Here is a 20,072-nt window from a genome sequence, read left to right on the forward strand (position 1 = left end):
ATAATTGGCAGAATGGCATAATAATAGTCCATTCAGTATAGCTTTGATGTTTACAATGTGTCCTCAAAACGTTAGGTTACGTTTGATTCCAAAAATAAAGGGAATTTTAGATAAAGTGAGCAATATGTAATACAGAGTAACGTTAGACCCAGCCCAATATGGTAGATTAAATAAATAAGTGAAATTAGGCTACTCACACTGCATYTGCATAATAAATTAATAAACCATATTTATTCAATGTTCATAAAAATACAAATGTGTTCAATTTATAAAATTACTCAAGCCAAGGCACATACTCAAACCAAGGCACAACGGTCTCATCATAATCCATTCATACAGGAAATCATGGGCTACAAATTTGCCCACATGAACAGAAAAATATAATGTTGTGTCATCTTAGCTACAGATTTGACACTTGATTGATTATTAAGATGCCCATTATAGATCATTTAAAATCAGTCTTGGCTGTTAGTTCCAATGGTACCAGATGGGTTATATGGCACAATCACACAGAACACACAGCCAGCCTCTTGGAACGCTTTCCTCATCTCCACCTAGTGTCAAAGCAAAGACATGCACAGCATTACTACTGTATCGGTAACACTGGATTTGGATAGTCTATGTAGGTCTACAGACGGACCCGTTTATAGATGCTTAAGTAACTATCAAACTTTAGCCCTAACCCTAGGAAGCTGTGGTGTATCAAGTTAAGTCGAGTTATATAACAGAGTTGCAGTTGATAGCTTGAGCATCAATTAACCATTTATACAGGACTATCAAAATAAAGTGACCAAAGTATGAAACACAATCTCTTTTCCAATGATTACACAGAGCATACAGTATACATTGCTGTTTAAGATATGAAAGTATAAGTCTTACCAGTCTTACTTGGTCCAGACACAAGCCCACTACAGCACCACCACTGCCGGGAAGTTTCACAGCTGAGCCAAACTAAGCAAACACACCGAACAATAAACAAAAACTACACAGAAACATCATWGGAAAAGATAAGATCATCTTGGAAATTTTAACTCTTATACTTTACCTGTCTTGCCAGTTGCACCATCTTGAGATTGCCTGGTCCCAAACAGTCTTCTGTGTACACAGACCTATAGGACAGAGATCGTTCCAGTATTAGTGGTTTCCTGTGTGAACAATGAGGTGCACTTACTGTACATCTTACTACGTAAAATTATGCTGTTCGGTGATGAAAATTAACTCTTTAGGGCCAAGAGTTTTTGCTGATCAAGTCATGTGGGTCAGGAAAATCTTCTGGCCCTATGACAGTTGCTGATCATGTTTTATCTTTCCAAGGTCACATATATAAAAGCCCAACAACTTCATGGGAGCAAAGAGATTAACTTCCTCAAACCAATGACAGACTCAAAGGATGTCATGCTTGTCTTTACCGTCGCAGTGCAAAGTTCTCATCCATCAACTGGGCCAGCCTGCTCCAGTCCATTCCCTGYAGCGCAACCCTGTGGAGGACAAGAGAACCCAACCGTTTCATTACCAGGTAATGCTCACTTAAAGATGCACTCTCAAATGTTTGTATCATTTCAGCCAGTAGTTTTGAGTGGTGCTTACGAGCCAAAAGGGGTCCCCGTTTTTTGCGTAACAAAGTCATAAAATKTTGTATTACATCATCCATTTCGTATGATATGATATGTTGATATGTTACGTCCTGCAAATATTTTTTTTTATAAAAAAAATGTTTTACATGTTACGAATTTGTTGTGCTTAAGATCCTAGATGGCATGATTAAGCSATATCAAAGAGACACGCAATAACTTTGTGGGGGAGTATGTAGACAGAGGTTAGATGGGCAGACCAGCACCGGAGGGCTGCTGGTTCAAATCCCATGACTACCATCCACTGGTGTTGTGCCTTTGCTATCGCACCAGGGGCACTACTGCCACTGATCCTGTGAGCCTCCAAACATCTTACACAAACCTGGCTTGATCTGTGAGCGCCGCAAAAGAGTTCATGGCCTCAACCACTTCAGCTTCTCCTGAAAAAAAGGAGGTGAACAGAGGGACTAAATACAGATAGAGAACAAAGGTATTCATGTTTATTATCATCTGATTCCTCTAGCCTACAGTTCAAAATCTATGAAGTGATAATTCCATCAATACAGGAAGTAAACTGAAAKTCCAAATGGAATTGACCCCGACCTTGGTGAACATTGCTGCCTGCCAACCGAACTTACAGTGTGTGTGTGTATGTATGCATGTATGTATGTGTCTTACCGTTGAGCCAGCGCTGTCTGACGTTGCTGTGAATCCGACCAGAGTCACTGGGATCACTCAGATAAGCTAACCAGAACGGTGGCAAGCTGCTCATGTCCATAGGAATGTAATCCCCTGTGTACAGTCAACACACAAACATCAACATGTAAAAGGTTCATTGTAAACTCAGTTTCATAATGTATACATAAATGTTCAGCTCTAGATATATGTAAGAGGATACACACAAAGACATGCACAGGTGCCTTAAACTCACATGCAAAACTCCCATACCCCAGAAGAATGAATTACCTTTCAAAAATCATTATCATTAATCAATCATTAGGGCGCAGATGTGTCAAACTCATTCCACGGAGGGCCGAGTGTCAGCGGGTTTTCGCTCCACCCTTGTACTTGACTGATGAATTAAGGTCTTAATTGAAAGGAAACATCAAAAACCTCAGTGGAATGAGTCTGACATCCCTGCAGGGGTTCACAGTTGTTAAGCATTGATTGGTAACTTTTTTCCTAATTTGGCACACCGAAATTAGAGATCATGAGAAACTTGATCAAAAAGAATGGCATCGATTGGCCTATAGGTGGCACTATTATAAGCAGTCTCAATGAAACCCTTATGTCTGTTGCCCGGTTTGACCTAGAGACTTGAATCTTTGTATGTAGGTGTCTTTCCTCATGTTGAACAAATTTGCCTCAAGGACCCATATGGTCCAGCAGAATAGATTTTCCTCCATCTTGGAAATTTGAGAAAATATTTAAAATAACTTTCTCTCATGAACCAAATTCGGTATGTAGGTCCATGGTACATTTCTTAACTTAKTTTGAGAAAAGATAAGGGATTAGATAAGAGATAGCTGAGTTATTGATAAATCAGGAAATCTGATTGTACGTGTTCATTTAAATCCTTTGTAAATCCACTACGCAATGGCCTATCAATTTGAAACATTTTAGGGTCATCAAATCCATTACTATGATGAACCATGTTAAGTGTGGCATTGATATCTTTAAAAAATAAGGAAACTATTAACACTTATTTTACTTTGTAATGCTAATGCTTAAAATCATAATAAAACATCWCATTGACTAAATGTCAGATTCACTGCAAATCTGGTCTTTGGACTTGTAACAATAGTCCATAAAGATTTTGAGAAATGACGTTGACGCATTCAACATGGCAACACTATAACAGTAGAAGCATATTAGCACATATGCTAATGTCCTACAATATGTAAAAGAAAAACTTCAAAAATCTTCTTCTCATGAACCATAGGACCAAATGWCACCAAATGTGGAATGAAGGCCGATGGTACGTCTTAACTAGTTTGAGAAAAGCTACAAAAGAAGGCTGAGCTATTGACAAATCAAAAATCTGATTTCATGCGTCCACTTAAACTACTGTAAATCAACACCACAGTGGCCTATCAACTTGAAACGCGTTGTCGCTATCATGGATGTCCCTAAGATGAACCACATTATATCAGTCTTGAATGGTTTTGAGAAAAGAAAATTGCATTCAAATATGGCCGCACTSTACCTATAGATTCACGTTAGCACATATGCTAATGCTATGAAATACTTTATAAATCTTCTCATGAACCATACGTCAGATTGACTCCAGACTTGATATATAGACTCAATGAATTAGCCTCTAATTAATCTGAGAATGATTAGTTGCTGCATTCAAAGTTGGCCATGCCACACCACTAGATGGCAGCATATCACACCAGGGCTATAAGAACTGAACCGATGGACATGGGGCCATGACATTTGGTATGTAAATCTTATGTACATGTCCTTAGAAGCTGTGTGAATATGAAGTCACTGCAACCTTAGATGGCTGCACAAGACCTGTTGGTGGCACTATAGATGGCATTGGCACCTGTGGCACCAGAGGATACTAAAGCAATAACTATTGATCAAGTGGACTTTGTCTCATGCAAATGAATGTTAGATTTGAATTATGCAGACGAACAATGTGAAATATCGTGATTAGTATATCTGTATAATCACATATTATTGCCCTATTATGTGGTGTGAACGTAGTGAAAAGTGGATCTTTTATTTTGGAAAATAAGAAACTGGAAGTCCTGCGCAGTGAGCGTATACACGAAGTGTACAAACATTAGGAACACCTTCCTAATATTGAGTTGCACGTTCCACATTTGCCCTCAAAACAGCCTCAATTCGTTGGGGCATGGACTCTACAAGGTGTTGAAAGCGTTCCACAGGGATGCTGTCCCATGTTGACTCCAATGCTTCCCACAGTTGTGTCAAGTTGGCTGGATGTCCGTTGGGTGGTGGACCATTCTTGATACACATGGGAAACTGTTGAGCGTGAAGAACTCAGCAGCGTTGCAGTTCTTATCACAAACCGGCGCGCCTGGCACCTACTACCATACCCCATTCAAAGGCATTTAAATATTTTGTCTTGCCCATTCACCCTCTGAATGGCACATGTACACAATCCATGTCTCAATTGTCTCAAGGCTTAAAAATCTCCTCCCCTTCATCAACACTGATTGAAGTGGATTTCACACGTTTCATCAATAATGGATCATAGCTTTCCCCTAGATTCACCTAGTCATTCTATACCATGGAAAGAGCATGTTTTCTTACGGTTTTGTACACTCAGTGTATATAGTATATATTTATAAATATTCATATATACAGTAAACTCAATACATTAAGTATGATTACCTGCTGCATTCCAAGATAATCAACCTACAGCACTAGACTTCACTTGCGTCATCCTTGTAGTACTGAGAGATAAACATGGTAGTGCTTTCACTGGTTGCACATAAAGGAAGTTCCTACAGGATAGAGTGCTTGCTTTGTTATGAGACTGATCTTATGTCATTTCTGACATCCTGTGAACCCTGTCTGTGAAATCTGTTCATTGCTGCTCACTGCTGTATTTACCATTATTATTAGCGTTAATATATTGSCGGTCCTTATTATGTATAGGAGTTCATAAAATGTGTTTATGTGCCATAACAGGTATTGAGACTGCACATTTCAAATACCATAGCCCTGTTCATCCATCAGTTGTTTGCTAAAGTCCATGTAGACCAAGCCCTCATAGACCTGCAAGGAAAAGAAGAACATTTTTGTCAGAAAAAAAAAACTCTTTACAGTAACCAGGCCAGGGCAGTACAGTCCAGCTCGGCTCAGTATTGTGAAAAGGGGAGTGTTGTCTTTTCATTGCTGACCTGCACAACTCTGTCCTGAAGACCAGCAGTGATGAAGAGTTCATCCGTCTCGACGTTGAGGATGAAGTTGGCCCTGGTGGGTTTGGGAAGGTCCTAGGGCAAACAGAACAAAACAACTTAAACACAGGTTGATCATTTGGCACATGATTAGAGTGAACTCCAGAGTAACATATTCATCTTCTTACACTTTCTGTGATGTTGTAGAATTTCATCAGACACTTCAGGGTGGCAGACACTATTGCACTGTTAGAGAAGAGAACGTTATAAAATTATATAAATAAACAGAAATGTAATTATGAGCTAGAAAAGATGACAAGACCAAAAAAGGCAAAAACATATGTATATGACTCAGAAGAAATATTGATTAGTATGTGGTTAACCTATAAAATATGGAAGAAAAATAACAGTTCACCAGGCAGCACTTACCTACTTCCAGCCAGGCCCTTCAACAAAGCAGAGAGGGGGGAAATAATAATTAAATCAGTCACTAACATTATCACTAGCCTTTTGGCATTACATAATTGAAAACAGTATTCATACAGATCTCTCAGGGACTTTCTCAGGATACACTGTCATGAACTCGGCTCATGAGACATTTATAAGTGATGTTCTTCAAGAATGAATGGGTATCATTAATTCAAATGAACAAAAACACCTACTAAATATCACAGAGTGAGCCTTTAAATATAGAGACTGTAGTGTAGACACTTACCACCTGGCGAGGAATGTTGGTATCATACTTGAGAGTGAAGTTCTGCTTTGTCAAAGCGATACTGCCAAAGAAAGCGTGCAGGGGACTCAAATGAGCATTAACCATGTCAGAATAAGAATGTTCAGCTGTAGCCCTCCCACATCAGAGTTATTGAATACTCTGCATTTGCTGTTACTTGCTCCAATGACATTTTTTTCTCACCCTTGTTTTGAGCAGAACTGGTAAAACTTCTTACAGGTAGCCTGGAGTAACCGTAGACCTCCCAAGTACCTGTATATCAAAATAATATCAATAAGGTTTGGGAATTAATCATGTAAACATCCTGCATGCATGTGTGGCATTAGGTCTTTTACACTGACCCTTCCTTACGGCTGATACAGTACAGATCCTGCAAGCTTCCAAATTCAGTCGGGTCATTGAGCGGATGAGGCAGAAGAACCTGAAGAAAACAGAGCAAATATATCAATCATACTATCTTTATGGTTGAATACATTAACATTTGATCAGAGATGACACTATGCATGTTGTTCGTCCTGTCGTGTATATTAACTGGAGTAAATCCTGACTGTTACCAGGGTCTGGCTCTCCATGAGTGTGACCTCAGCCCAGAAGTTGGAGATAGTCATGGCGATCGTTTTTCCATTGAAGCCGTCAGAAGGATTCCCCATCAGTCCAACTCTATGAGGAAGTGAAAGATGATGTTAGCTCACATTCACTGAAATGACATATCACTGAAGATAGTCCAAAATGAGAGAGAACAACCCATCAATACTATTTTTCATAAAGTCTTTGTAGCGGTGCAATCTACCTTGCGTATGAGCGGCATGTTATAGGTTTGGCAAGGCATTGCTGTTGCTGGGCAGAATAGTGGGCAAGCCACTTGGTGTAGTCTGACAGCCCCTGTGATATCCAGAAGATAAATACATATGGTCAATATACATCATCATCATCAAATCACTCTTTCCAATAGAGCTGATAATCTAAATGATTGTCAATCTATTCACATGCACTCCAGTGGAGAGTTACATATCTCATTGCCATAACAACTTGACCTGAAACTTACACAATAGTGACAATTAGAATATTCTGTTAATCAACAGTAGTCTGTATGGGTGAGGAAAAAAGCAACCCACCACTTGTCCAATGAGCTGGAACCCTGTGGGCAGTTTCATGCCAAACACAGGTAACTTCTCCTCATTGATGATCCACTCCTGGGTGAAAAGACAAACAGTGAGTCTCGTGATGTGTTAGTAGCTAACCAATTTGATAAATAGTACTAACGATACAAAAATAACCTGGGTTGGGGTCAATCGACTTTTCAATTCAGAAAGTGAATTGATATTCAAATCATGACTAGAAAATCCTCATATAAAACAGACAGTTTTCAATTAATTAATTGAATTTCAATTCACTTCCGGAAGTCACTGAATTGAAAACTGAACTGAGCCAAAACCCAAAGATTCCCATGTTCACAGTCCTTACTGACCCAGAACCTGCCGAAGGTCCTGTCTTGAGCTTGTGGCTGCAGGGTGAGGAAATCTGAGAGGTAAGGCAGTGTGGCTTTGCGAAGGCAGTAGAACACCACACTGGCCAGACGCAATGCTGTCACTCCCTCCTGTGGCTTCTCAAGGAAGCGAGATATCCTAAAATACACAGATACCCAGTCTTTTAGACTTTCCTGTTGGTGGCGAATTACCCATACAGTGATTAAATGGGAGTACTGTTATCAACAATATACTGGCATCAAGATAAGTTCTGCCAAAGATAATTTTTCCTGTTGCCTACCTGTGGGTCTCAGGGCATACCTCCACTATACCCCTGGAGCTGCTCTTCTCTCCCTCCTCTAGCTCATAGTATATGGCCAACTCTCCAGGCTAAGTCAAATAGAGAGATACTAACATGTAAACAAAGCCAAAAACCTACTCTGCTATGAGCGTGGTTACAGTTTCTCAGAGGTGAGGTATATGTTGTTATTCACCAGAAGGAGCACATATGTTATCTTACCTTGGACCTGAAGAAGCGGAGAACCTGAGCAATATCAAAGTTCTGGTCTGCACAGAGCATATCCCCTGCAATCTGTCCACAAACACGTTGTTTGAAAAATAATGCCCACACAATGGAACATTTCAATCCACACAATTAGGAAATTATAAAATGATAATGAAGTGACATCTAGGATCTGTGCCGTGCCGTACCACCATGATATCGTCTTGTAGCTTGCGGCTGCGGATGGCGAGCTCCAGGTCAGCCACTGCTCCTAGCCGGCCCTCAAGGGTTGTGCTGCCGTCGTTCACTACATTCTCCACAGGGAAGTCATTGGCCGTTGCCCAGCGCTCATAGTGCTTATACCTGGAATGGGAGACATATAGGGGAACAGCTAAGCAGTAACTGGTAGATAATCAATCATTCCCAGCTCATAGGACAACAACTCCCAATACAATTGGCTTAAATGTAAATACATGGGAGGCAGGATCAGTTCAGTCTGCTATGATGAAATACAGCAAGTGTCAACACTGTTACCACATGTTACTGTACTTACTTGTCTGCGTTTGTGACCAGATAGACCTCACTGAACAACTGCCGCCTGAAGAGAAATACATACAGTACATTTGGAAAGTACTCAGACCCCTTGACTTTTTCCATATTTTGTTACGTTACAGCCTTATTCTAAAATTAATTAAATTGGGGGGTTTTCTCCCTCAATCTACACACGATAACCCATAATAACAAAGCAAAAAACTGTTTTAGAAATGTTTGCTAATTTATTTGAAAAAAAAACAGAAATATTACATTTAAATAAGAATTCAGGCCCTTTACTCAGTACTTTGTTGAAGCACCTTTGGAAGCGATTACAGCCTCGAGTCTTCTTGGGTATGACGCTACAAGCTTGGCACACCTGTATTTGGGGAGTTTCTCCCATTCTTCTCTGCAGATCCTCTCGAGCTCTGTCAGGTTGGATGGGGAGCATTCCTGCACAGCTAGTTTCAGGTCTTTCCATAGACGTTTGATCGGGTTCAAGTCCAAGCTCTGGCTGGGCCACTCAAGGAAATTCAAAGACTTGTCCCGAAGCGACACCTGCATTGTCTTGGCTGTGTGCTTAGGGTTGTTGTTCTGTTGTTCACCCTAATCTGAGGTCCTGAGCGCTCTGGAGCAGGTTTTCATCAAGGATCTCTCTGGACTTTGCTCCGTTCATCTTTGCCTCCATCCTGACTAGTCTCCCAGTCCCTGCCGCTGAAAAACATCCCCACAGCATGATTCTGCTACCACTATGTTTCACCGTAGGGATGGTGCCAGGTTTCCTCCAGACGTGACGCTTGTTTCTCATGGTCTGAGAGTCTTTAGGTGCCTTTTGGCAAACTCCAAGCGGGCTGTCATGTGCCTTTTACTGAGGAGTGGCTTCCGTCTGCCCACTCTACCATAAAGGCCTGATTGGTGGAATGCTGCAGAGATGGTTGTCCTTCTGGAAGGTTCTCCCATCTCCACAGAGGAACTCCAGAGCTCTGTCAGTGACCATCGGGTTCTTGGACACCTCCCTAACCAAGGCCCTTCTCCCCCGATTGCTCAGTTTGGCCCAGGCTGCCAGCTCTTGGAAGTCTTGGTGGTTCCAAACTTCTTCCATTTAAGAATGATGGAGGTCACTGTGTTCTGGGGACCTTCAATGTTGCAGAAGTGTTTTGGTACCCTTCCCCAGATCTGTGCCTCGACACAATCCTGTCTCGGAGCTCTACGGACAATTCCTTCAACCTCATGGCTTGGTTTTTGCCCTAACGTGCATGGTAAACTGTGACAGGTGTATATAGACAGGTGTGTGCCTTTCCAAATCATGTCCAATCAATTGAATTTACCACAGGTATACTACGATCAAGTTGTAGAAACATCAAGGATTTTTACTTTCCGAAGGCACTGTATTCCAAAGTTAAAGGGATTTAATCATGTAATTATGTCAACTGGGACTGAGTATAAGACATGTTGTACAGGAAAACTGTAAGGGCAGTCGACAGTCATTAAATTTGGCTGATTACTCACGTGTTCACCGTCTCCCACCAGAAGTCTAGGATTTTCTTTCCTCCTATCCCAGGCAACAATGCCTTTGGCACCCCAGTCAGCTGTCCATACAAACCAGTGACATCATTCTAGAGAAATTACAAATAAGGAGTGAAGGGATGTGGGTTTGGAAGTTGTTGCACACCGTAGAACTTTATTTACTCCTCTTAAAATAATATTCTCCAAAAGATGTTGATACTTGGACATATTTCAGCAAGCTTATAGCATAGTTATCACTCTCTCCCTCGCTCACACACACAGCTCAGCCTGCCCTACAGTCATAAAGGTGAACAGGGAAAAAGAGACTTACAGTGCATTCAGAAAGTATTCAGACCTGTTCCCTTTTTCCACATTGTGTTATGTTACAGCCTTAAATGGATTAAATAATTCCCCCCTCATCAATCTACACACAATACCGCATAATGACAGAGCAAAAACAGTTTTTTTWGACTTTTTTGCAAATAAAACAACAAAAGAATACCTTAAGTATTCAGACCCTTTGCTATGAGACTCAAAATTGAGCTCAGGTGCATCCTGTTTCAATTGATCATCCTTGAGATGTTTCTACAATTTGATTGGAGTCCACCTGTGGTCAATTCAATTGATTAGACAKGATTTGGAAAGGCACACACCTGTCTATATAAGGTCCCACAGTTGACAGTGCATGTCAGAGCAAAAACCAAGCCATGAGGTCGAAGGAATTATCCGTAGTGCTTTGAGACACGATTGTGTCGAGAAAGATCAAGGGAAGGGTACCAAAACATTTCTGCAGCATTGAAGGTCCTGAAGAACACAGTGGCCTCCATAATTTGTAAATGGTAGAAGTTTGGAACCACCAAGACTCAACCTAGTGCCGGTCGCCCGGCCAAACTGAGCAATCGGGGGAGAAGGGTCTTGGTCAGGGAGGTGACCAAAAACCCGATGGTCACTCTGACAGAGCTCCAGAGTTCCTCTGTGGAGATGGTAGAACCTTCCAGAAGGACAACCATCTTTGCAGCACTCCACCAATTAGGCCTTTATGGTAGAGTGGCCAGAAGGAAGCCACTCCTCAATAAAAGGCACATGACACCCCGCTTGGAGTTTGCCAAAAGGCACCTAAAGGACTCTCAGACCAAGAGAAACACAATTCTCTGTTCTGACGAAACCAAGATTGAACTCTTTGGCCTGAATGCCAAGCATCACGTCTGGAGGACACATGGTACCATCCCTTAGGTCTGAAGCATGGTGGTGGCAGCATCGTGCTGTGGGGATGATTTTCAGCGGCAGGGACTGGGAGACTAGTCAGGATCGAGGGAAAGATGAACGGAGCAAAGTACAGAGAGATCCTTGATGAAAACCTGCTCCAGAGCACTCAACCTCAGACCCTCAATACATTTGCAAATTTCAACAACAAAAAATGTTTGCTTTGTGTTTATGAGGTATTGTGTGTAGATTGGTGAGGGGGGAAAAACAATGTAATCCATTTTAAAATAAGGCTGAAACGTAACAAAATGTGGAATAAGTCAATGGGTCTGAACTTTCTGAATGCACTGTATGTAACACTCCAAGACTGACTGAACGTTGTGTCATTGAACATCCCTTTATCTTCCTGAGAACGTTATGTTCAGGAATAAACTACATCTTTCAATTATTTTGGTAGTTAGCCTACCTTGTTCAGAGGTAAGTCTGATTTGGTAATATTTAAGTGCAGTGTATGTTTTTGTGTGCATTGACCTGCTTGTGTTGTGAAATTAACCATGTAAGTTATACGACCTCTGCACCCAAAACWCGTCTGCTCACATAAACAACTTACCTTTATCTGAGTTTCTAGAACAGTGCCGTGGCCAGCTACCAATAAAATGCAGATCATTTTCTTGGCCCTTGTCTTATTCGCGTGTAAACGACATCAAATACCTTAGTTTATGCGATTCGGTACAATAAATAGTGAAATTGTTTACCATACAATTTCACGTTGAACTGTGACGACAGGACTGCTACACTGTAGCCTCCTTCTTAAAGCGCCAGTGTCTCCGAATGATGACCCCCTGCCGGCGAGTTCACATAAATTGCATGCACTCAGGAAACAGTAAAACTATTGAAAATATAGTTCGTACATCCATATAACTCGTAATTTTGTTTTATAAAAAGTCTAATGACAATCATACATTATGTAATAGGTTAGCCAATGATTAAATGAAAACTCTGAATGATACCAGATGTTCTTAGTAGATTCAACCACCCGAGCCACTGCCTGTTCAACCCGCTATCATCCAGAAGGCGAGGTCAGTAGAAGTGCATCAAAGCTGGGACCGAGACTGAAAAACAGCTTCTATCTCAAGGCCATCAGACTGTTAAACAGCCATCACTAGCACATTAGAGGCTGCTGCCTATAGGCATAGACTAGGAATCACTGGCCACTTTAAGGAATGGAACACTAGTCACTTTAATAATGTTTACATATCTGGCACTCATCTCATATGTATTATACTGTATTCTACACTATTCTATGGTATCTTTGTCACTTAATGTTTACATAACTGATATTACTCATCTCATGTGTATATACTATTTTCTATACTATTCTACAGTATCTCATTCACTTAATAATGCTTACATAACTCATATGCATATACTGGTTTTTTCTATACTATTCTACAGTATCTTAGTCCGTTCCGCTCTGACATCGCTCATCCATATGTATATAGTCTTAATTCATTCCTACTTAGATTTGTGTGTATTGGGTATATGTTGTGTAATTTGTTAGATATTACTTGTTAGATTTTACTGCACTTTTGGAGCTAGAAGTACAAGCATTTCGCTACACCCGCAATAACATCTGCTAATCATGTGTATGTGACCAATAAAATTTGTTTTGATTCAATATGTAAACTGAACAGAAAGCTCTCAATCCCATGAAGTTTTTCCACTCAAATATGAAGTTCCATCATAATTTATCAATACAAAGATCCTTTATTACAATATATATCATTATAATATATTTCCCGTTGACAAGTTTAGAAAAACAACATTCTGAGTCATTTCTGCAAGTGGGGACATCCGATACTCTAGATGTGTCAAATGTATTTTGAAACCTATACTATGAGTTAGTATATATACCTGATACAATGAAGCGCAATTGGGTCAAAAATATAAAAAAGCTAAACAATTATGTACATAACAGCTGAAGAGCTGCGGGAAAAATCTTTACTTACAAGAGCTAACTTGGTTTTCCTTACGTAAAATGCGGCCATTTAATGAACTATCTTGCAAACTCCTTCAGACTGATTTTGTAGTGAAGTTTGTGTAGTGAGAATTTTCTTTTAGTTTGAGGTCCAAAGTTCCATTCCACTGAGATATTCTCCCCTGACTACCCTTGCTGCTCCTCACTGAGGGTCTGCGCTTGCTGCTCCAACAATGCCATTCTGTCGCATCTGGTTCCTCAGAATCTGGTTCTTGGATTTCCAGTCTTCTACCTGTGCAAAATTAGATGGGAAAAGCAGCTCAAACAAAGCCTATTATTACAAGCCTATTATTACATCTGATGCATGGATTTTCGTGAAAGGTTGTTGGTATTTTGGTTTGGTATTTTGTTTGCAAGTTACATCTTCAGCATATCTGAGGGGTACAGTTTGAGCACGACGAGGTGCAGAACCCTTAACCTCGATCACTGTATAAGTAGTTAATAAGTTATTGTTTGGATGCGAGGTGATTTGTACAGTCGTGGCCAAAAGTTTAGAGAATGACACAAATATTAATTTCCACAAAGTTTGCTGCTTCAGTGTCTTTAGATATTTTTGTCAGATGTTACTATGGAATACTGAAGTATAATTACAAGCATTTCATAAGTGTCAAAGGCATTTATTGACAATTTCATGAAGTTGATGCAAAGAGTCAATATTTGCAGTGTTGACCCTTCTTTTTCAAGACCTCTGCAATCCGCCCTGGCATGCTGTCAATTAACTTCTGGGCCACATCCTGAATGATGGCAGCCCATTCTTGCATAATCAATGCTTGGAGTTTGTTTGTCCACCCGCCTCTTGAGGATTGACCACAAGTTCTCAATGGGATTAAGGTCTAGGGAGTTTCCTGGCCATGGACCCAAAATATTGATGTTTTGTTCCCCGAGCCACTTAGTTATCACTTTTGCCTTATGGCAAGGTGCTCCATCATGCTGGAAAAGACATTGTTCGTCACCAAACTATTCCTGGATGGTTGGGAGAAGTTGCTCTCGGAGGATGTTTTGGTACCATTCTTTATTCATGGCTGTGTTCTTAGGCAAAATTGTGAGTGAGTCCACTCTCTTGGCTGAGAAGCAACCCCACACATGAATGGTCTCAGGATGCTTTACTGTTGGCATTGAAACAGGACTGATGGTAGCGCTCACCTTGTCTTCTCCGGACAAGCTTTTACCTGGATGCCCCAAACAATCGGAAGGGGGATTCATCCGAGAAAATGACTTTACCCCAGTCCTCAGCAGTCCAATCCCTGTACCTTTTGCAGAATGTCAGTCTGTTCCTGATGTTTTTCCTGGAGAGAAGTGGCTTCTTTGCTGCCCTTCTTGACACCAGGCCATCCTCCAAAAGTCTTTGCCTCACTGTGCGTGCAGATGCACTCACACCTGCCTGCTGCCATTACTGAGCAAGCTCTGTACTGGTGGTGCCCTGATCGCGCAGCTGAATCAACTTTAGGAGACGGTCCTGGCGCTTGCTGGACTTTCTTGGGCGCCCTGAAGCCTTCTTCACAACAATTGAACCGCTCTCCTTGAAGTTCTTGATGATGCGATAAATGGTTGATTTAGGTGCAATCTGGCTGGCAGCAATATCCTTGCCTGTGAAGCCCTTTTTGTGCAAAGCAATGATGACGGCACGTGTTTCCTTGCAGGTAACCATGGTTGACAGAGGAAGAACAATGATTCCAAGCACCACCCTCCTTTTGAAGCTTCCAGTCTGTTATTCAAACTCAATCAGCATGACAGAGTGATCTCCAGCCTTGTCCTCGTCAACACTCACACCTGTGTTAACAAGAGAATCACTGACATGATGTCAGCTGGTCCTTTTGTGGCAGGGCTGAAATGCAGTGGAAATAGTTTTGGGGGGGATTTAGTTCATTTGCATGGCAAAGAGAGACTTTGCAATTAATTGCAATTCATCTGATCACTCTTCATAACATTCTGGAGTATATGCAAATTGCCATCATACAAACTGAGGCAGCAGACTTTGTGAAAGTTAATATTTGTGTGATTCTCAAAACTTTTGGCCACGACTGTAGATCAGTGACGCGCAGTCTACTCATGCGCAGTCCGACTAGAATGTAGTCAAATCTCAAATAAATGTTTTCTGTGGTTCTGTGAGATTGCATACAATTAGTGTTGCAGTAATTAGGTGAACAGGATTGATAGCACAAAAACCTCTCTCACTCACTAATGCTACAGCCGATTAGTGTTGCAGTAATTAGGTAAACAGGATTGATAGCACAAAAACCTCACTCACTAATGCTACAGCCTGATCATCAAAATCCAAATCAGAACCTATTACAAAGCATGAACGAAATAAAGTAGGCTGTGTTTACACAGGCAGCCCAATTCGGATCTTTTCCCACTTTTTGATATTTTGACCAATTAGCTCTTTCTACAATAATTGGGCAAAATATCAGAATTGTGTAAACAGAGCCATAGTATCTTACCTCCTGCCTCAGTAGTTGGTTGTCCATTCTGAGCCTATCCAGGGTGCTTAGGTCATCCCCCAGTCTGAGGTTGTTCTGCCGAAGCTCCTGGATATAGTCACAGGCTTTGGAGAGGATCCCACCTTTACTCTGGACCAAAACACAAAGACTGTGTCACCCTCTCCCATGTAGGGCCAGGAGGTTTTCCTGAGAATGTGTTCTGACAAGAAAAAAACTCTTGGTACTCCTTTTTATAGCTACGTTTTTTCTAGTCAGGTGACATGGTCAGGAAAAACTCCTGGCCATACCCATGAGACTTGACAGTGACCCATTTTATGGTGATACTGACCTCATTGCTGATACTGACCTGCCCTGACTTGGTAGGGTCAATGTTGCAGTCTGGGATGGTCTTTGAGAGCGTGACGATCCAGTTGTTGATCTTGTCCCTACGTCTACGTTCAACTTGAAGACAAATTACCCAATAACAAATTTGAGTAGGTAGGCAGGGCAACATGTGATTCTGTGCTCATCGTGACATCCAAATCCAACTAGCATTTAAGAGACATTTCATATGAAGTATTGTATGAGTAATTTATGATGGGTATCTAGGTCTCACCCTCGTTGTGCTGGGCTCGTCTTTTGTCATCTCTAGAAGTGCGTGGGACCTCTGATTTTCTACAAGACACAATTAGTATAGACATGAATAAACAGATATTACCATGAAAACTTTGGCATACACAGCATACTCATGCACACATCCATGTGTGCAGCTAAAACAGTAACAAGGCTAATAAAAATAAACAACACAAAGAAACTCATGAATGGACACAGGACAGTGTGACTAACTAGTATGGTAACTGTGATGACTCTCCTGGCTTCTCCAGTCTAGTACCTACTGTACTGATCAAAATGGCAGCTTACGTGTTGTAAGGTTGTGTGCGAGGTGCAATGGACCTCTGGTTGGCTCCCGTCAGCACTTCCTGGGGGGACATCATCACATACAACTGCCCTGAAACAAAGAAGTCCCTTGCTTCCTTCAATCCAAATTGTCAATCTACAGTACCAGACAAAAGTTTGGACACACCTACTCATTCAAGGGTTTTTCATAATTTTTTACTATTTTCCACATTGTAGAATAATAGTTAAGACATCAACACTATGAAATAACACATACGGAATCATGTAGTAACCAAAAAAAGTGTTAAACAAATCAAAATTTATTTTATATTTGAGATTCTTCAAAGTAGCCACCCTTTGCTTTGATGACAGCTTTGCACACTCTTGGCATTCTCTCAACCAGCTTCACGAGGTTGTCACCTGGAATGCATTTCAATTAATAGGTGTGCCTTGTTAAAAGTTAATTTGTGGAATTTCTTTCCTTAATGCATTTGAGCCAATCAGTTGTGTTGTGACATGGTAGGGTTGGGGGTCCTATTTGGTAAAAGACCAAGTCCATATTATGTCCATATTTGACTGGTACTCTAACTGTATCAATATCAAATGGCAATCAAAATGGAAAGCCAATTGGAAATAAATGCCCAACCTGATGGAACATAGAAATAAGATCTATTCATTCTATCTAGTAATTCTATTTCTTTGTGATTGAGTCTCCATCTCCTCACCAGTGGGAGTGCTCTGACTTAGATGTGTATCAGATGCCTGCACCACGCTGGTTACCATGGCGCCTGGTGAAGCATCAGCGATGGTTGCAGGGTAGTAGGTGTAATGCGTCTCAGTGCCGTCCCCCTCCAACCCCTCGGACTGAGAGTACAAAGCCTACAGCAAGAGGACACCTTTGTCAGTGTAGAATAACAATCGAAACGGTATACAGTGATTAGTAGAAGTAGAGGAATAGAATATAGTAGATCATCTTTGCTATCCCAGATTGAAAACAATGCTATGTTTGATTTACAGAATCCGACTTTAATCAAATACTACTAGCCTGGTGGGCAAAACTGGTTGAAATGTACGTAATTACAACCAAAAACAGGTTGATATTACTTATTTTGACATCATTTCAACCAGTGTTTCCCGCTGAGAGGGCCCCAAGTCCTGCTCGTATAAATTCTCACCTGGGTCACAGGCTGTGTGGATGCAGGAAATCCAGTGAGCACACTGACCGCTGTGGCTCCATCACTTTGAGCCTCCAACTGTCCATCAGACACCTGGATAACTCTGTATGTCACCTTTAGCAAAAGAAAACACACAGGTTTGTTGAGCGAAACATCAAATCGGTCATTAGTAATGACAGAAGACTGAGCCTTAGAAAACCTTGGATGGGCATTGGCTGGGCTCAGAGCTCCAGCTCAGGGACTTCAGCTAGATCTAGTGAGCCCTGTACAGTATGCTTTTCCCAACTGTACCTGCCCAGCGGGAGGGTAGTACAGCTCCCCTACCTGCCCCCCAGCTCCCTCCGTCTTGAATAGATACTTTATTGGATGCTCTGAGGAGAAGGTGGCGGCAGACTGAATGGTGGCGATGGCAGCTGATGGGTCATCTGCTGTAGCCACTGCACCTGGTAGAGTAAAAATCAGAATACAGTCTCTATAACATCAGCAAGAAAATACCATGGGTGTCTTGTCTTCTGATGTTTTGAGGGTCGTCATTTCCTTTCTACATGACATTACCTTCTTCAATGACATGTGCACTTTCATCCGGGTCAGGGCTTTTTTGTTGACTACATAACAAAATGAGAAGAAAAATGTTAATACACAGTCACAAATATACAGTAACACACCGCTCTTTCAACTTGTGCTAGAATATGACCATCCAGCCCAACACTCAAATGTATTACAACAAATCATGTGGAAGTAGCTCTGGTTCAAATGGATTATGGTTAAATCAATGCATTGTTAGCTCACCCCTTCATTTTCACAGTGTCAACTGGAAAGAGAATCTCCTTCATTCACCCGGGAGCTAAACAGGCTTGAGGAAAAAGGTAAAGTTGGAAATCTTTTGGGAAAAACAAACTAGGCTATAGATACCCAATCACAAACCTGAAACCTCTGATTTCCAAAAACTGGTACTGGCTCAGCGTGTATCCATCTAGAAAGCCTTCAAGGAACGGTATGTTTGATTGGAGTAATAACAGTACTCTTTAGGCCCCTTCAGTAGTTACAGTGGATGTTGCCCCCTACAATGTAGCCGCGAGCTTGGAACCTCATTCATCAAATAACTACTGTTACCCTGTAACTTTCCAGATCATTTCATTGGCGAAAACGTCATGCAAACAGCTGCAGCTAAATGTCAAAATTCGAAATGCCAAATCTGCATTATTCCAGCGGTTCCTTCAAGCTGCGACGGGTCAGTTAAACAAAGCACCTTTGCTATAGCTAGCTGCTACTAGCTAATGTTGTAAACTAACGTTAGCTATTTAGCCAGTAATAAAGCCAGGCAAATGTCGAAAATTTGGCATTTGTACAACGCTGTTTGAAACATTTAATTGCATAGAGAATACATTATTTGTACAATAGCTACATACAAGATCGGAATATTTCACTTACCGTGCAATTGGCCTCTCCCCAGTTGTTTGTCAACATTACTGGCTGTCTGCGCCAATGACTGTATGGTCTGCGCATGTACAACATTTTAGGTGCGCTTAATTTACCTCGCCTGGCGCGCTCATTGAGCAGATTTGGCCTGTTTATACCATGCCACTGCTCCTCAGACCTGCGCCCGGTAAAATAAATCAAACAGATCTAGTGTTGTGGCCATCTTTACCGGCCCTCATCAACTGTGCAGATCTTGGATCAGCATTCTAACCACACCCCTGGTATAAATCAGAAGGAGACACAATATATAACCGATCCTGAATCTGGGACTGTGGGCAAGTAGCCTACATTAGAAGTTATTTTGGCCGAAGGGGTTCACTGTTTCACAACTTTGTATCATAGACAATTATAGATAAAGTTAATCTAAATTCCCAAACGAATGACGCCTGCATGCACCGTAACTCTGTCTTGTTTTGTCTTAGTCTCTATTTTCCCGCTCAATGCCCATCAAGTTGCTACAATGATGAACATATGACTGGCGAGTTTACAGTTATCTAGCTACTTAACCAAAAAATATTCAAAATATGGGTTTTTATTTAGAAGTGGTAGCTATAAATCATACAAGGCGACACATTAAAACCGAGCTGGATCTGGGACAATGGGGAGGTAGGTTACATTTACTAAACGTTATTTTTGGCCAAAGAGGTTCACTAAATTCCCAAACGAACGATGC

General features: G+C 41.2%; 2 protein-coding genes across 8 annotated transcripts; both read right to left on the minus strand.

Annotated features, from left to right (window-relative positions):
- Nucleotides 1-212: 212 nt before the first annotated feature.
- gkup (glucuronokinase with putative uridyl pyrophosphorylase) lies at nt 213-12,202 on the minus strand. Of its 2 annotated transcripts, XM_023981730.2 has the most exons (23): nt 12,001-12,202; nt 10,191-10,297; nt 8,704-8,748; nt 8,360-8,513; nt 8,169-8,240; nt 7,950-8,038; nt 7,651-7,807; nt 7,298-7,375; nt 6,973-7,064; nt 6,737-6,842; nt 6,524-6,603; nt 6,366-6,434; nt 6,165-6,225; nt 5,879-5,895; nt 5,638-5,695; nt 5,453-5,545; nt 5,267-5,327; nt 2,250-2,363; nt 1,954-2,011; nt 1,410-1,478; nt 1,046-1,109; nt 880-951; nt 213-554 (listed from the first exon to the last, which is right to left on the minus strand). In XM_023981730.2, the coding sequence occupies exons 1-23, from the start codon at nt 12,055-12,057 to the stop codon at nt 456-458; spliced, it is 1,872 nt and encodes a 623-aa protein (XP_023837498.1). In that variant the 5' UTR covers nt 12,058-12,202; the 3' UTR covers nt 213-455. The 2 variants fall into 2 exon arrangements, with proteins under 2 accessions (XP_023837498.1, XP_023837504.1); XM_023981736.2 differs by lacking the exons at nt 8,704-8,748; nt 10,191-10,297.
- A 932-nt stretch (nt 12,203-13,134) lies between these two features.
- On the minus strand, nt 13,135-19,461 carry LOC111959950 (upstream stimulatory factor 1). 6 transcript variants are annotated; one of them, XM_023981830.2, is made up of 11 exons: nt 19,352-19,461; nt 18,710-18,773; nt 18,476-18,525; nt 18,245-18,363; nt 17,921-18,034; nt 17,471-17,624; nt 16,770-16,857; nt 16,465-16,523; nt 16,216-16,310; nt 15,870-15,998; nt 13,135-13,660 (listed from the first exon to the last, which is right to left on the minus strand). In XM_023981830.2, exons 2-11 carry the CDS (start codon nt 18,751-18,753, stop codon nt 13,571-13,573), a joined length of 942 nt encoding a protein of 313 aa, XP_023837598.1. In that variant the 5' UTR covers nt 18,754-18,773; nt 19,352-19,461; the 3' UTR covers nt 13,135-13,570. The 6 variants fall into 6 exon arrangements, with proteins under 6 accessions (XP_023837598.1, XP_023837595.1, XP_023837590.1 ...); XM_023981827.2 differs by having other exon boundaries at nt 16,198-16,310; XM_023981822.2 differs by having other exon boundaries at nt 18,212-18,363.
- Between the last annotated feature and the right edge of the window lie 611 nt (nt 19,462-20,072).

Source organism: Salvelinus sp. IW2-2015, linkage group LG4p (genome assembly GCF_002910315.2).
Source record: "Salvelinus sp. IW2-2015 linkage group LG4p, ASM291031v2, whole genome shotgun sequence".
Taxonomy (NCBI): Eukaryota; Metazoa; Chordata; class Actinopteri; order Salmoniformes; family Salmonidae; genus Salvelinus; species Salvelinus sp. IW2-2015.

What these genes read in the sequence shown, in the direction of transcription:
- LOC111959950 (XM_023981812.2), bottom strand. Translation starts at nt 18,753, where the DNA reads ATGAAGGAGATTCTCTTTCCAGTTGACACTGTGAAAATGAAGGG. An exon ending in CGCACACAACCTTACAACAC is followed by an intron (nt 16,524 to 16,769) that starts GTAAGCTGCCAT and finishes TGTGTCTTGTAG; the next exon opens with AAAATCAGAGGTCCCACGCA. An exon ending in AGGTCAGTATCAGCAATGAG is followed by an intron (nt 15,999 to 16,197) that starts GTCAGTATCACC and finishes GTTTTGGTCCAG; the next exon opens with AGTAAAGGTGGGATCCTCTC.